General features: G+C 38.3%; 1 protein-coding gene across 13 annotated transcripts in view; it reads right to left on the bottom strand.

Moving 5' to 3' along the window:
- The window catches only part of LOC105282115 (protein abrupt), a 90,637-nt gene that overhangs the window by 59,391 nt on the left and 12,843 nt on the right, over positions 1-18,403 (bottom strand). For 10 of the 13 annotated variants that reach the window (XM_011343848.3, XM_020032521.2, XM_011343852.3 and 7 more), the window contains exons 2-3: positions 10,156-10,957; positions 7,959-8,516 (exon numbers count right to left, since the gene is read on the bottom strand). In XM_011343848.3, the coding sequence (XP_011342150.1) occupies positions 7,959-8,168 (210 nt within the window). In that variant the 5' untranslated portion in view covers positions 8,169-8,516; positions 10,156-10,957. The other 3 variants (XM_011343849.3, XM_011343851.3, XM_026971394.1) reach the window with 3 other exon arrangements.

Below are 18,403 nucleotides of genomic sequence, written 5' to 3'. Positions count from 1 at the left end.
AATTATACTTTATCGAATATTTTCCAGTCTAATTTTCATGAAGCTAAAACAAGCGTCATCTCTTGCATTTCGCGAAATGCCCGCGTGTATGATGTATATCGACAAAATGAACGCATGTATTACTGTTCGTGCGATGTTTCAGCAGCGATTTAATTATGGTTTTTTTATGGCTCGGAAAATAATGGAGCAATTAATTTACGACGGCGGCGGCGGGTGTTATATACGTGATATTTCCGTATGGCGTTCAGCATTTAAGGCGCCCCGGAAATTGGCTTGGAATAAAACGTGGGCGGCGAATTGTCGTGCAATTTGCGATGGATGCGATTAATTCATAAAGTCGTCCTCGTTACGTGCATGCAATAATTTGATAGAATGTAACAACCGTTAATGTTGTGCACCGTGCGTGCACGTTACCGTCCAGTTTCTCTGCGCGATAATTAGCGCATGCCTGATTAGTTACATGAATTTTTAGTAATTAATTGTATGTGTATCCTTAATTAACATGCAGTCAGTAAGTTAATTTTGAAACAAATAGAGGTATTTCACTGTGACTCCATCGTCAGAAACAAAACCGCAGGGTAAACATGATGCTTTTGGAAACACGTGTAAATCTATTCTATTTTAAATCCAACGGTGACGGATTCATTAAAACGAGACCTCGGGCGAGCGATTGCAAAATGATTGCAAATATTTGAACAAATAATGCTTTCATCTATCTAGGAGCGAGAAAGCACAGGGAGGATGAAGCTTATTAGCTATATTTACACACGTTCACCATGAAAATTTCGTTCCGAATCTTTTTCTGCGTCTTCGAGTCGCTATTTCATCCGATAATTTATTAACTCGTAAAAATGGCTCTACGAATCATTGAATTCCGTATGAAAGAGATACATATATCTGTCGTCCCAAGGCATCGTACCGTGAATCCCCACGGGGTATGGGGGAGGCAGAGGGCTACTCGTAACCATTATTGCCCCGGTCAAATATAGCTCCAGCGTGCCGATACCTACGCCCGACAACGAGTCTTGAAACATTTATCCAGTGCGTTCGAAATAGTCTCGTTTCGTCGCGTATTATTCTTGGAATCAGTCGCTCGCTAACGTCGAGTGCTGCCCAATCAAAGCCCCATTCTTCCGCCTCCCAACACGTCAAGCCGTTTACGATTACATGCGTCATGCTCAGCACACCCACGTGTGCGTACTCTCGATCAGCGGCAATCGCGCAACTGCGGTCTTGCTCACGATCGATGTGTGGAGAACATTTGGACGTGAATTTACAGTCACGTATAAGCAGGCTCGTTTATGAAATTGCGTTTGCATTTATTCATATCTAATGAGGAGGAAAAAAATGGCTGGTTCATTTGTGTTATCTGCGAGTCTCGTTCCCTTTTCAACTGCAGTTATCCCAACGATCGCCATCTGCGTCGTGACGGAACGGCTGAGAAAGAAACAGCGGTTTACTTCTCATTATGATCAATTTCCGTAGTATCGTTGGTACCGCACTCGCGGCAGGTTTTCTCCTCCATTAGCGATGAATTACAGTGTTTATAAGCGCTGTACTTAGCGAAGCACGAGGGAGCGAGAGAGCAAGACGCGAAAGACAGTAAGAAACGAGAGAGGGACTATCATCGATGAGTAACGTGTGGGATGACGCAGTCGTTTAAGTCTGCATTAAGCGCCCTCGCACGCACGTGTAACGGTGATCACTCTCTCAGCTCAAAACGCGTGCGCGCTAGATCTTTGCGTCGCAAGGAACAACATGCTGAAGCGGGTAATTAAAGTCGGATACAGATCAAAAACGTTATTTGGGGAAGCATGATGCGAACTCTGGCGAGACGAAACGCGAAACTTTTATCACCTTCTGTGTCGCAGTTCTGATCTTGATACTTGCTCTAGCTGATAAATATGCGAGTTCAATTTTTTCAATTTCCACTTTCTATATTAAAATTACTTCAAATAAATGACAGAAATAACTGGAAAAATATTTGATATTGAAAAACGAACGTTTTGAACTTCAAATTTTTTAATTAAAATTTAATTAAAAATTCGAATTCTGTTTCGGAAATCCCTGACAAAGGCTTGTTATTTAACTTCCGTGGATCGATATCGCTAATTTAACGATCGAAATTTCAGTGATGTTAATGCCGATTGGGCGCGTGGAGCTGCTCGAGTAGAAATAGATGCTAGGCGTTAAGAGTCTCGTATACACAGTCGCACCTCGCATCACGCGCAGCCGGAAACAAACGAGCACTCGCGCACGTCTCGTATATTTCCAGCGCGCGCGCGCACGACACGCGCGTGCAGAGCTCATAAGAGTGCCTCGACGGTGCGCATCGATGGTAAATTTAAATGCGACCGGTCACGAGAGAGAAGAAGAGAGACGCAGAGAGACGAAATAGGTAGCCGCAAGAGCACGCACACGCATGTGGAGTATCTCAGCTGCCCTACGAACACCTTTAAATATAGAATATAGAGCACCTTGCGCCGCCGCATGATGGGATTGTGCAAGCGTGATTTTCTCTGCCCTGCACTCGGCACGCGTTGTTTCTAGCGTTTCCCGCGGCGCGCGCACTCTTCTCTTTGTATATCCTTTGCCGCACTCGCGTTCCGCTTTGGTCTCCCTTCATTTATATTTCTCGCGACTTATTTCTAGCACACTCACAACCTCTCCTGCACGAGAGTTCGTACCGAGATATGCGAACTCTTTCGATATCAACGAAATAACTATGTGACGCACCAAGACGCACGTGACTTTTATGCAAAGACGTTAAATAATTTATTTTAGATGATGTGTTTGGAATAATATAATTATTTCTTAAAAATGATAATTACTTTTTATTCATTTTTCGATATTTTCGGATAACTGTATTATGTGAAGAGTTAAAGATCATTATCCATCTTTATTGTCCTCCTTCGTCTCCCCCGCTATTATATTTTCTTCTTCCCTTGGCGTCGCGCAACTTTAACGTTCGTACTTTCGTTAATTACGGCTGAAAAAACTGCCGGGACGAGATAACGGGCTTTTGTCCGCGCCTTTATCTCCGCGTCTACGACGCTCTTATTATTTTCACGCGCGCGCGTCGCGTGGGACGTCGTCGGCGATGCGTGCACGCGACGAGCCACGATTAATATAGCCATGCGTGTATACACGCGTGTATCCGCCGCGCGAGATTCCGGGGGTACGATAACGAGCCCCATGTGCCTTTTTCCAATTCAAACAGGAAGAGAACGCGGTTGAGGATGATCGAATTGCACTTAAATAAAATGAACGAACGTTGTAATTAACGTTTACCAACCAGCTGTCACCGAGTAGGGTTCGCAGAGAGTAAAGAGAACGAATCTCCGGCGACTTTCTTTCCGGTATCAATGGACACGCGATGCACTGGAGAAATCATTCACGGCGCAACGCGGAAAAGTAGAAACTCGTATCAAATCTGACAGACATATCTTAGTGAATCACGATGCCACTTTGGAGATATTGTTAACTTGACACAACAATTGTATATAAACTTAAGTATGTAAAAATCTTATATTTAATTTGCAAAAACTCAAAATTACCATAAATCGCTTCTTACTAAGAAATTATTCGCACATTTTCTCTTAACGTAAAATCAATACCGCATTGAGTAAAAAAATTAGTAAATGAGAGGAGCTTACTTGAAAGCGGATATGCGACACTCCAAGAAGCTGTGAAAACTCATTAAGCCTGTTCTCATGACGCTCCAATATTAATCCGACGATCAACGTCTAACAAAGCGGAACACGCCTTTCAGAGGCCGTCAACAGCGTTAGATAACTCCGTTAACGTTCCATTAATATCCACGGGCGACGATGACCGTTCGAAGGAAATGAAATACTTTGTGCCGGCGCGTAGAAATTAACACGACTCGCCCGACTTTGCAGCACCGTAAATGTCAGTTGATCTAGTCCGTGCTTTAATCAACTGATTTGCTCTCCGTTACTTTGCTCTCTCGGTTCGCTGGACCCCGACGTAGTCTCGATTTAATTAACAGATTAGAGTCCGCGCAATTAGTGTCACCCGCCGATCTCCGCTGTCTAAGAAATCAAACCGACTCAGCGTACACTTGTCAGATGCAGAATACTTTCCTTTATAAAGTTCAACGACACTTAGGCGACATTTGAACCGCGAAATACGCTATCACGTCAGGTACGCGATACCGCGATGCTTCGATTTATCCTCATTGACAAATTTATCTCGCGGAAATAAATCGGCGCCCATCGCGCTCGTCCATCGAACGTGATCAATTTCGCTGGTTGCGATTTGCAAGATGTCGTTTACGCGCAAAAGGACCTATATCGCGGAGGACATTTGTTATCGTGGAAACTCGCGTATACGCAGAACGACTGCCATTCGTATTTTGGCAAATATCGTTGCGGGCTCGGTTCGATAACCGGACGATTCGTCATCGACTTCTGGCTGATAGTCAAATGAACGGGCCCCTCGTAAATCGACGCGCACGATGCACCGACGCATAAATCACCCGTCGTTCAGGTGCGCCTCTATCACAGTTTCGCGATTTCATTACCGTTACACATCGGGGCGCGTCGTGCCAAATCAAATCGAAAAATATTTTCGAAAGCACCCGGTCGCAAGCGAGCGATTGAACAAACGAGCGAGCGAGTGAGCGAGCGTGGGCGCTTATCGGACCGTGTTATTTACCGAGTAAATGGCGGACCGATTAACGCTGCGCGATAATTAATACGGGAAATAAAATGAAAATGATATAATAAAGTGTGTCCAACGTAGCGGTAAATATCCCCGGAAAAATAGCCCCGGGATAACGCTTATCCGCCCTGTTGTTACGACGGAACAGAAAAAGAGAGAGAAGAGAGTTCGTTATTGCGATTTCCACCACCAGAGATTTAGTATGGCGGCTCTTTCTCATAATATATCTCTCTTTTGTATTTTTCTTTTCTAAGCTTTACCATTAGTCACGATGCTCCCATATTTTTCACGAACACGTGTCAGAGTGCCTCTTTACAACGGTCAGCGTCGATCATGCCCGTGAACGAAGCCGTATTGGCTACAAGCGGTTACTACGCGCGCAATACTTTACATGCTAACAATAAGTAGGCGATCGTCGAAGCCAATACGGAATCCTACGTCACGCTGGTGGGCAAACAAAAAGCAGGTAATACGGTGAAACGTTCGCTTTTAATGCTAGCATAATGGTAACTCTTGTTGCCGTTGTAAGAAGGCCGTTACCGCCAGCGGTCCGCCTTTCCCCATTACAACCGTCGTTACAACGTGGCCAGTTGGTCTGAATGTAATTGTGTATGAAGCCCGGGGATTTATACGATACACATAAAATTCTCGTCGTCTGTCCACGTAGCCGACATGACGTAAGTGCGACGCCTCGATCCGCGTGTACGCTTTATTAACTCGCCTTGAGTACTGCTCGACTACACTTAAAATCAATTAGTGGTACGCGTCAATTAGAAAGTCTGTCGCTTCATCCGAGCCCGAGTTGCTGTTCGGCCGACGAGCAACGCGTTCGTACGCAGAATAATCGTCGAGGATGACGAGACGAGCATGCTGGACGCCGTGATTTTAAAAGAGCCACTCCGCGTTCTATTGCACTCTGTTTCCTCGCAGATGTAGTTTCAAAACCGGTGTGCGCGCAATTAAAATTGCTATTATTGAAAAATTTATGAAGTTTATAAAAATACCAATTTGGGTTCTTTAAGAGAAGTTTTTACAAAGCAGTTTTAATGTAATTTAAAATTTCGGATTATCCGATGTGAAAATTTCTCAGTACGATAATAATCGACGAGCCTATAATTTACAATGCTTTCTGTACATATCAAAGTAGCACGCGTATACATATACATATGTAATCGCATCGGTATCGAACTTCCGTTTAATGCAGTTGTGAATTGGCTTGCGGTTACGAAATAACAGCTCGCCGTTTCTTAATTAACTTTATTTTTTTCAAACTTCTTACGATGCGTATTTGTGATAATAACACGCATTATTTAGAATGTTGTGAAATATAATTCCTGACCTGCATTAACATAATAAATGTGTTTGACGAAATCGTACAAGTACGTTTAAAAGCGATCAATGATATTTTACATGGATATTTATTAGCGATGATTTGAACGTTATTTTGCACATTGTTATACAAATCTTCAAACCCTTTGCGAATGAGAAGCATTCGCAAAGATACTGTCAAATTGCCATTCGTTTTTTCCGTTGACAAGCCCATGGAATAAATCGCTTCAGTGACATGTCGAATCGATGCATCAAATCCATCATGAGAAATTTAGGTAAATGTGAAGCGAGAGAGATAGAGAGAAATTTTTAAGGAAATATTGTTTTTGTGTGATTGTAATATGAAATCCTTTGGCATAGAAACAGATTATATATTCAATTATATGCATGCAATTATATATCATATAACGTTTTATCTCCACAATTATGTTTAATTGCCATAATTATGTTATACATCCCCATAATGTTATTTCCATTTTTGCGCTTTTGATGCCACAATGTGTCAAGGAAAATCTAATAAATAGTATTGTATAAATGTTAATTATCGTTTCTTTCACAAATAATTCGCGCGCTGCGGTTCTTTATACATTTTTAATGATCTTCACATGTTACAGATTTAAAAATTCAGTTCTTAAAATGGAGTAGCATTAGAGAAAAGTAAAAGATTGCCATTCTCCATGATTTCGCGATGATTTTTAATATGCGAAATTTATAAAATCAGAACCAGGTTTTCTCTTTTCCTCTTTTTCCCGTTCTCGATCTTTCTTTCTCTAATCGCTGCATATTTAAGTCTATTAAAATGTATAATTACTAGAGTTTAAAAGTATAATTACTAAAAGATATATAATTCGTGCAATTGCACGCGCGCGAGAATAAGATTTTTGCATTGCTTGCATAAAAAATCTGAAAAAAGGGAAGAGGATTTTAAAGATAAGTTCATATCGCAATAATGTTTGCAAATTTTTCAGCATTATTCGAAATGAGAGACTTTGTTGCAAAGTTTAAACACAACATAAAATATACACCCCAACGTCACTAACAACCCCATTAACAACGATCTAAGATCTAAGATTAGCGATGATCTCGAGGTAGAAATTATTACTGGAACGGCTAAAATTAATGACATACAGCTCTAAATTTGAATCTGCATGACGCATTCATAGTCATCAATAAATACCGTACCGAATTTAAACTTGACACTTGTGTTCTATCGTAAAAGAGAGAGAGAGGGGGAGAGATTATTGGAAAAAATTGCAGCAGAAAATGATTTTAAAAATAGTGTAAAATAAAAAAATGAGCATATTAATAGATATTGATAAAAATAAACGTTTCTTCATAAATTTTATGTCGAAACATACGTTCGTTTGTTGAAGCAACTATCAAATTCTTTTTCGAATAAATCATAACGTAGATATTCCTGGAGAAGGAAGATATCAGTTTCCGTAAGCAAAGAGCATAAGTAGTGCGGTTCGCGATTATCAGCTATAATTTCGTTTTGCCATCGCAGTGTTAACGTTCCTACACACATTGTGTCACATGCGACCTTGAGTCGACTTTCCTACTTTACGATCGAGTTACACGTCGCTCGCACATGCAGTGACCGCTAAATTACATTCCTCAGCTCTATGATTTAATAATGCATCGTTGCGAAATTATCCAACAGGTTTCGCACATTTATGCGAAAATTAATTAGTAATTAGAATATCACAGTTTTGACAAAATCAAATTTACATTCCGATAATTCTCAAATGTTATGATTTATTTGTATATATATTTATCTTCGTTATAATGATAACGATATGATAATGATAAATAAAATAATATGAAATAGTCTATGATGGTTTTCCAATAGCACCATGTATGGTAGCGAACGTGTCGATCACACGAAGTCCATCCACCTATAAATTTTACTTCTAAAATTCGAAGAAAAAAGATATACTAACCTTGAGCAACTTCCTGAAATATGGACTGCACGCTGAAAGTACCACTTTGTGAGCGGTGAAGCTGCGATTGTTATCGCAAGCAAGAGTGACATCAACAAAGTCCTCTTCATCTCTCAGATGTCGGAATGAGTTCAAAATGCTCGAGTGGAAGTCATTCCACCTGAGTGAATACTGCTGCTCACCACTCTGTGAGGACGAAGAGGCCGCCATGGCTTCCGTCCCCTTGGTACTAACAGCTCGTGGTGCTATCGTGCTCAGTCAAGCGCCCTGAAATCTCCCACGAGGGCACGTCTTCGTACGTTTCGTCTTTCTATCTTCTGAAGACTTCGGTCGATCTTAACCTTCGCGTGATGATCCAGACTCACTTCGAGATTAAATTATAAGAAGTGATGTTACTAAGCACTTTAAACTTCAAAAACAGACGTTCTAGATTTTTACGCGGCGCTCACTGCCGTTGTGAAAGCCAAGAAGTAATGTTTATCCGAATAAAAGCAAGTACAGAGGAAACTTCAAGCACACTGCCTTGGATTTCATAATCTGTCATGATAGAAATGGTACCTGAAAGCGCATCAAAAAACATCGATTTGGATAAAAATCAACAAGATGATTGCATAGTAATATAATTGCAGCACGTCAACAAAGTTCTTCTGAGATTATGAGCCAACGCGAATGGACTATAGGCTATGCACTCTGTGTGTGCTAAAATTTTAACGATGCATCCAAATGTGAACTCCATTAGCAAAACGTTACAGTATGGAGAGACATATAGGACACTCTAATAGGACGAAGAACGTCCAATCAATATCAAAGCTCTTGCCATGTTCTGCATACTATAACAACGTGAATAGTCCTGATCATATTTGTAATATGTCTCTTTACTCCATCAATTTCAATAATTAATAATCGATAAACAGTATGTCCGATATAAACTTACATGAAGAATTCCATATAAAATGGTATCTGAACACACACACAAGAAGGCCGAGAAAATTAGACTTAAATAAAATGAGCACAATTTATTTAAAAACCGTATTGATTCGAAATCATTTAAAAAAACTTTGTGGATACACTGCATTGGATATGAGGCGTTAAAAAAGCATTCATATTGCGATATCCTTTAATTTTTATATAAATTTTTTCGATATTGTAGATATAGTGCATAACTAATTGTATAATATCTACTCTAGTTGTTACTGAAAACTATCACATAACAGATTTGATTTTTCTTCTAATTATATTCAATTTTTCATTTTTCTTGCACACATGTCTACAATATTAATAATTTCTATTGAATTCGAGTTTTGTGTATGTACTTTTAAGTATGAAATTGATACATTTTTGTTAATTTTTTTAGAGATACACAAGCATTAATGTAAGAAAATCACTCAAAACGACACGCTAAGTAAATTGGTTTATTATAACTTACGCGTTATATGTAATATTATTGCCTGTAAGCATGAATTATACATACAAATTAATCATACTTTTATTCAGTATTCCAGAATTAAAGATTACATTTTTAATGGTTATCGACTGGCCGATTGTCCATGAAAATTGAAATATGTAATTCGTAACGAACGCATTATGCGTTACATTTTTAATATCGGACTCATCGGAGACGATTAAAATTTAAATTTTAATGTGCCGTTCGTAATGAACAAATTAAGCATTATCTTGCCAATGTAAAACTTGCCACTAATGGAATTGTGCAATCGACCTTAGCACGCACAATCATTCAATATAAAATATTTTTACGTTCATCTCGTTAACCTTTCCTGCTAAATGCTATTTATGCCGAAATCATAAAAGCCACGTAAATTCCGATAAAAATGGCAATGTATTCAATATTATTATGCTTATCGTAGCGTGAAGTCCACAGTAAATAAAAACAGCGTTAATTTAAAGATATTGTATATGACTTAATAACATGTAATAAGTTAAGATAGAGTGTATAAAAAGTAGTTTACATTTATTGTTATAGAGGTTTAGGAAATAAATAATCGGTAATGCATAATAATATTCTTACATTAATGCATCTATAAATTTGCAGTAGTATATATGAGACAAGTAATCTAAGAGCTCCTTTAAACATTATCTTATAAAAATGGTGCAAAAACTAAATTGTAATGTTTCTTCTTTGTATTTTACTTTTTTTTACATAATAATAAAGTCATATAAGTAATAATTGATACACTACCTTAGAAGTTTCCAGCGCGTTGTGAACTTCCTCTTCAGCAATACTCACACGTTAAATTGCTGTAAGAGTACTGTCTTCAATTTGTTTCACAGATATCAATGTGATAAAATTATGGCGAGACGTTAAATTTATATATTTAATGCAAGTTCCACTTTTCACTTACGCATATTCTTTTATTGTTTCTATTTTCTCTATTTTCTCTTTTATCTCTTTATGTTGTTTTTCATTCTATTACTTTTTAATTCTCAGAAGTTTTACGATAGGACAGAAAATAAATCTGTTTTTCTCCTTTCTCTCATTTAATCGATATTGAAGGGCTGATCAATTGATGATGAGAAAACACAATTTTAAAGAAATATCTGACGAATGTGTCAGTTTAATAAACAAGAAATTTTATTCGAGACTCAACTATCTGTTGACTATCAAAACTATCAAATCTGTTGATGGCTTTCTTTAACCGAAAGAAATTTATTATTTATTATAAATTTATTAGCGTCTCTGTCAATGTTAACGTTTCTTCGGGTACATTAGCATGTACGTCACTTTTTCGTGCGTATCGAAATGCTTGCATCTTCTGTCTTCGCACGTTATAGTCAAATCTCGTCATTCCAGCATTCGGATTTGACAAACAGATTGATGAACCTTGCGGTTCTTCTTCATTCCTTTGTCCTTGTACTTTTGGATAGAGGCACCTTGTTTCACGCTCGTATCCTTGCTTATCATTACCGTCTCGGTCTTTGACTGCTTTCTGTTTTCTTCTTTTTTCTCTTTGCGTCTTTGTCTGACTGCACACTCTCTTCTCCTGTAATCACAATACAAGCAATCGATATAAATTGAATAATCCAAAATGAAACATTACGAAATAACACAGAGATTACATAATTTTTTTAAGCAATTAAATCTTTAATTTTTAAATTTACGAGAGCTAGTACAAACGAATGTTTAAAATTGTTATTTGTTCTTTTTAAGATAAGAGATGCCCAAGTTCACATGGGTTGACCAATAGATGGTCATTATTTGCCGATGCTAACCGGTTCGTTCACAAAAATACTCTGCAACAGAATCTTCGGATCAACAGAACGTCATCCGGTTTACGATCCTTTTATCCGCGCGCCGCGCCTTCGCGCGGCCGGAACGTCTCGCGAGACTCCGAATTTTTCAACGCTTTTACTGGCATCGCGACACTTAATGCGCGGCTGGATGCAAACGCGTTATGCGTTCCCTGTGCTTGGCCAGTGATATACAGCCGATAACGAGGCGAACGAGGAACCTAGGGGGCCGGTGATCGACCAAGTGAAAGATCCGAGAAGACTATTATTCCATCGGCATAGTTTCGCGGGGCTCGTTTCTGCTGGCCGATGCTGACCGATTGCTGGAGGAATACTCGGCATGATACTATATTTGTTGCGCTTGCCAAAAATATTGAATTACGAAATTATTACGCAGGTAGATCTCACTTTATTCTTCTTACGCGACCCTCAAACAATTCAAAAAGATTTACCTCAAATGTCTTTAATTTAATTTACGTCTTTAATTTACTGTACGTGTACAGTTTACTGTGCTATATGTATCTTCATGTCAAACCGATTTTTAAATTCTTCGTAATGAAAAACAAAATCCTGGTCAAGAAATGCCGTTTAACGAGATTTAACGTGATATATGAGAGGCTGGAGTCTTGCGTGAATACTGCAGACATAAATACTATATACGCGTGCAACACGCGTCCGTCAAGTATCATGATCAAGAGACGATTCCTGAGAAATCAATTAGGCATGAAAAAAAGGGACTTGTTTCTAATACGTGAGAATACGCGCGTGTATCACGATCACCGGGCGATCGAAGTGCCGGCCGATAAGGAACTCGCGCACTTTACGGAACTTGCGTCACACACGGAAGAGCCATCGTGATGTTATTTTGCGTTTACAAACATCTCTAATCGTAAATCATTCAGTTTTACGGCCGGTAGTAAACGTTTCTTTTTACCGTACATCGATTACCGTAATGTAAGCGCGACGTTCGTCGCGTCGCCTTCTCGCCGCGCACTTTCGCGCACTCGATTATCAAACGTTACCAATTGAAGACGTAAATTTCAATCCAACTTCCGCTCTTTTTGATGCATACGATCTTTTTACCTACATACGTACGTACATACACATTCAATCCGATGGTGATTTCGTACGAATAATTCATCAGCAAAATTTCGTAATTAATGTAACATGTGGCATGGTAAAATACATCTGTCGTGCATATTACGAAATAAATAGCAACCAAACTTTGATAAATAATATAAGATACGATATGTAATATTATTATATACACATACAGTGATATGATAAAAAACTACATTTTACAGATTTATAAAAGAAGAGCGTATTATATGTTATGGATCAAATAAGTATTTAGGAATCTTCTAAAAGTGCTCTGCTTCTGTTTCTCTTTCTCTTTTCCCATTATTTGTTTGTATTTTACATTACATCATTTTAGTCTCTTCATTAAAAGAGAACTTCATGATATCGCGCGATGCTTATCGATCGGTGGTTATCAGCAAAATTTGCCTGATCGTGTTTGTCGCACAATGTACGCGATAACTTTCGCAGCTTTAATTACGAAAATAGCTCGATCTCACTGATAACGGCCGCGTTGTTTCGCATTTCCGCGTATATAATAACACTTTGTAAACAAGCATTCGAAACGAAGCAAGATATCGCGAACTAACGTACAATTAATCCGAAACACCAAAAACTGACGCGATCACAGGCATGTAATGCGATTACGATACACGTGTTCGGAAATCAAAGTGTACATGTTCGCTATACTAATACATCAAAAAGATTGTGATGAAAATGCTTAATTATGAAAAATGCTTAATTAACTTTATCCTCCGGGAACTTCTTTTCCAAAAAATATCAGAATTAATGAATGCTATACACATACATCACTGTGAAAAAGAATTTATTTTTAATGTCAATTGCGAAATTATTAACAAATTTATCATGTTTCGAGCTATCAAACGTATAAACGATGTATCAAACATTAGAAGCATTCCAAACACTCACACGTTATGAAATTGAGATATGACTGCGATTTTGCAAGCACATACCTAGAAAGCAATTGCACGAGACGCACTTTATCTATTTCTTCTTGTACTGTTGCTATATATTTCACTTGACTTGCTTTTGCATCTTTTCGTGACAACGTAAACTGAAGTTTATCTGGCACGTTTAATCGCAAACGTAATCGTTAATATCGCGTCTGTTATCGTACGTACTTCGTTCGTGAGTTCAATTCGGTAAAATTATGTATGACATATGTTTAGGAAGACAATAGCAGAGACGATTAAGCACTGAAAAGTTCGTTTTTATAAAATTGAAGCTGTTAACTTGAATTTGTATATTATCCCAGCGAAAATAAAACTCGGATTATGCAACTTCAGAGACATAACGGTGAATTACTGTTACACGCGAAGAATACATTAATTTTGCCTTTCTCTCAGTTTATTTTGCTTTAATTTCTACTCTCCCATAATTAACATTTTAATAAAAACGCACATCTAAAAACTCCCAATTTCAATTAAAATTTGACAAGATTGGAAATTCGCAATTACAATTTAAACTCGACTCGAATTAAAAGTTTAATATTTTGAGATAGTACATGAATTGCATGCGATTACAGGAGCATGTCGTTGTTACGAGAAAGAAAATGCCACTTCCTTCCATGCGTGGGAATCACGTGTTTATGTGAATCGGATGATGGAGTAAGACAAACTCGCGCTATCTGGTTCGTATATATTTTCAGTCAGGTGTTTACTGGCTCGCGAATGTATAAAATCTTGTAATCGCGCGGAAACGTAAAACAGTGCGTGTCGCATACGGTCGCATATGTGCGGCATTCCATTGTATCGTATGAATGAACCATGCCGTCTGGAAACATATTTTGACTGACCAATCGATGCCGCTAGCGCCCAAACTGTTTTCCAATGCGGTATCGGCGTGTGAATATTGTAATTCCAACATCTGCGAATTGTTGGAAAATACGAATTACGCGTGAGCTTGAAACGCGAATTGAAACCGATCCCAAGTTAAAAGATTTTATCATATATTTGGCGTGTCGCACGTTTGGGCACGTACAAAATCTAGTACGATAGTTAACGGAAATTACATGAATCGATATGTATCGATTAAACGGCATTGATCATCCTAATATCGTCCTCGGTGTAGATCAATTTCAAGGTACACACCCAAGCTTACACCCGGACAACTCGCGCTAACACCATTTAACGCTTGATTAATAATGCTGCTTAGAATCAATTACAGTAAATTTATTACTTCTAACCGGTAAGTCAGGAGACCTCCAGGTTCTATCCACTTTTTCTGCTCAACTGAAATCGTTTTGCATATCATTGTGTACGCGCAGAATATTTCTTTGTGTACGCACATCGTACACAAAGAAATATTCCGCGCGCGCAAAAAAACGGGTGATCTGCATATGTCATTAGGAATGATCGATGAACCCGACGGTAAAGCCTGGGTAGCCGTCATTAACGCAGCCACTTTTTGCGCGCGCATTCATGTGAGTACGCCCGGAACGACGCTGCGATTCTCCTTGCCAAATTTTGCGCGATTTACCGACCGCCAACGAAAATCGACTGATCCGCCCCGTAAGAAGTAACGAAATCGCCGAATGCGCGCCCGCCGCGAGTCATTTGCAATTTAATCCCTCATACATTATTTATCATCCTTAACGATCGTCGCCATTTCTCCTACGCTTTTTGGAATAATCCATTTTGGTTGCGATTCCATTGCGATGTTAATTTAGGGATAGATGGATCCATTTGTTTCCAAATTGCTATTCTTATCAGGGAATTAAATATTTTCACCCATTTCGTCACAGTTTCACGAGCTTTATTATACATTTCTGTCACATAAATTTCTATCCATCAGCATACTTTCTGCATGTTCTCGAGTGTATGTGAAATCTTCAGTTTTTTAAGATCTAGGAATATTATTCAACTATTTTTCTTTTTTAATGTGATAATTGATGACACGAATTACAAATTTATTAATTCTTATGTTTTTTTAATACTTGTCTGAATTATTGATACTATTGTCTCAGTTTCCCATTGTCTGTTATTGCTACCTTCAATGACTTTTTACAAAATATTCCACGTTTCTATCAATCTGTGTGTACAATCGGCGACGAAGCCTTCCGCGAATCAACGATCATTTTGCATTCTGGTGGTGATCGACAGTCAACGGGGACTATTGTCAGCACTTTTCAATGATATGTTACTGCGAGCAAGCGAGGTTTGATCTCTCTGCCACCCCCGCTTTGCCGACTCGCTCGGTGTGCAAGCGATTTGCATACGTTGAATTTCGTGCGGCGCAATAACCGGCCGTTTTATTTGCGCATCGAGCGTAATTACGTCGAGTGAGACGAACCACGGAGGGTAATAATTGAATGACGATCGCCCAGATAGCATAATAATGAGTCGACCTCCCTACCATCACTATCACCATCATTACCACGGGCATAACCACCATCATCACCGCTACTGGCACCACTGCACAACAATAACAACAAAAGCAACACCAAAGCATCGTCATCAGCGTCACCGTCATCAATGATGCTAGTGGTCAGATGACTTTCACCTTTCAGCATATGAACGCATCGCACGTATGCCGGCACGACAGTATGTTGTGCCCGTGTGCGTGATGATGGCAAGTGTTTGGTAATTTTGGGAGATAATAGCGTCCCGGTTAATTGGAATCCTTTCGTATGCGGATACGCGTTGATTGAATATCGATGAGAAGATCGCAATAATTATCCTGAGAAATTTATTGCAAGATTGCTTTCAGGAAACCGGCGAATCAAGAAAAATAAAGCTCCTTTGCATGATAAAAGATATTACTTAAAAAAAATTTGATTATCAACTAAATGTTTTTATAATGCTTACACATGCTTACACATTTATACATGAGCGGAAACATAAACAAAAATTTAAGCCATATTATTACGCTTTTACAATTACATGAGAGAATCAATATGAAAAAATGGAATAATTAAATAACCATCTGACACATCCACGAATAAAACAGAAATACAGAAAGGCCAAAAATGGTTAAAATAGTTAAAAGCTATTTTAATATATATGTTAACATTATAATTTTATCAGACCGCGTGCATTTTTATCGTAATGCACAAGCACCGTAATTTTTGTTCGAGAAAAAGAGTCCAAGTTCACACAATGCACGATAAGCCGATCGTTAAGATGTGTGTATGTATAAAGGCATATATATAGATGCGGTATTAATTTATTTTATGCGCGCTCGCGTGCACCGGCTCACGCACACGAGACTCCGTGCGCGTTTCCTGATCACACAGTATAAACGCCAGGTTGATGACCCTTTAATAACTCTGTGCGTTCTCGCGATCGGATGTGGATCTTGTATCAGCCAATTAGAAGACGTTTAGTAATGAGGATGCTGATGAGATCTCGATGAATCGCGACTGATACTCGACGAAGGTAAGTCACGTGGCCGGAAATAGCATTCTAAAGGAATTCGTTACGCGACACGCGCATTACTGCCGGAAGAACTATAATAAAATGCACAATTTTCATTAACAGACTATTGATAGAAAAATCAACGATTCAGGGCATAAAATTAAGATCGATATTAATGAAACGATGTCTGCGGATACTTAATGTACACATTTATATTATATGTAAGAGTTAAACTTTCTTTTAAATAAATAATAAAGACAGTTTTATATAAAATCAGATTATAATAATATTTTATAAAATATTATATTTAATAAAAAAAAATTCTTTAGAGATCGCCTGTGCACGGTTCTGTAAATTATCTTCACGGATATTTTACACTTCAGTTATTCGTAAGATACAGGTGTAACGTAACAACGCATTAACTGCATTTCGAGCGTGAGTAAGGCAAATGCAGGGACATCTTAAATATTCCACGTAGACGACGAACCTTGACGTGACAAACATTATCGAATACAAGCATATTGTAATATTAAACTTAGTAGCCACTCGACACGCTTGTACATGATTTCAACTTAAAAAGACGTAGTTAATAACTAAAAGATTACGTTCCAAGAATTTATATTATTCATTGTACATTAAACTGTTATCGTGATACACGTGCAATGCAAAAGCACAAAAACGAGGAACGTAAATGTTTTAACTATACATAAAGTGCAAATAGACTTGAAGCAAAAAACGGAATGTTTAATATTGTGGAAAAAAATTCCTTGAGAATTTTCTAGATATCTTTCTTGAAATTTCTAGATATAAATGCAAAATATTTTGAGATGCAAATTTAAAATTAATTTATTAGTTGATTTGTTAAACTAAATTAGAAAGGAGAGTACGAAACGAGTGTCTAAAACAGATTGTAGAAGTTATTTATTTCAAAATTACTATTGCGGTACTTAATCTCATGTTTAAGTTTTTATATTCCACCTGTATCATATAAGTAGAAACGTGACGGAATACAGGAATACGTGATGTAGGATAATAGCACATACACCAGTGCAAAATAATGCGAGCACTCTTATCTCGTTCTATGCAATGTGGGACGCGTTATCAGCCAAGTCTGTGCTGCAGAATGCTGTATTTTTATCGCGAAATGAAGGAGGTGGGAGGGGAAGCTTGACAAACCTGAATTAAGATCGATTACGCGGGGCATTACCGCGAATGCGCCAAGACGAGCAATTTATCAACGGACATGTTTACACGTGACCATCGCGATACATACGTTCTGCATTTACTACGTGTCATCGTATTTACCAGCATATTTGCTACGTTGTAAGCCAGCGTAATTGTGCACGCTTTAAATCCGCCACTGCCAGTAATACGTGTTCGGCATCCGTTATTCTCGGCACGCATTTTATCCGCGAAAACCGGCGTTCGTTTGTGAGAAATTCTCGCACCCACGATTTATGATCGCATGACGCGCAATGCAAACGATCCGTAAGATAAATTATTTAGCGAAAATAGCTATTTCGTAAAAATAATTCATAGTTTGCGCTTATATTTATTCATGCGGTTTAACAGAGAATCTTGTAAGCTAAAATTAAAGTCTTATAGGATATTTGCAAAAAAAATAGAAATTTGAGTTAGCTTTTAAATGTTTTCAATTAAATAAATACATTAAAAGAGTTTTAGTTAAATATATAAAATATAATTTCGATATTCCCCAAAAGCGAATGTCAAGATGAACTCGACGAC

Source organism: Ooceraea biroi, chromosome 7 (genome assembly GCF_003672135.1).
Source record: "Ooceraea biroi isolate clonal line C1 chromosome 7, Obir_v5.4, whole genome shotgun sequence".
In the NCBI taxonomy this organism is placed as follows: domain Eukaryota; kingdom Metazoa; phylum Arthropoda; class Insecta; order Hymenoptera; family Formicidae; genus Ooceraea; species Ooceraea biroi.
This window is presented reverse-complemented; position numbering and strand designations above follow the sequence as displayed.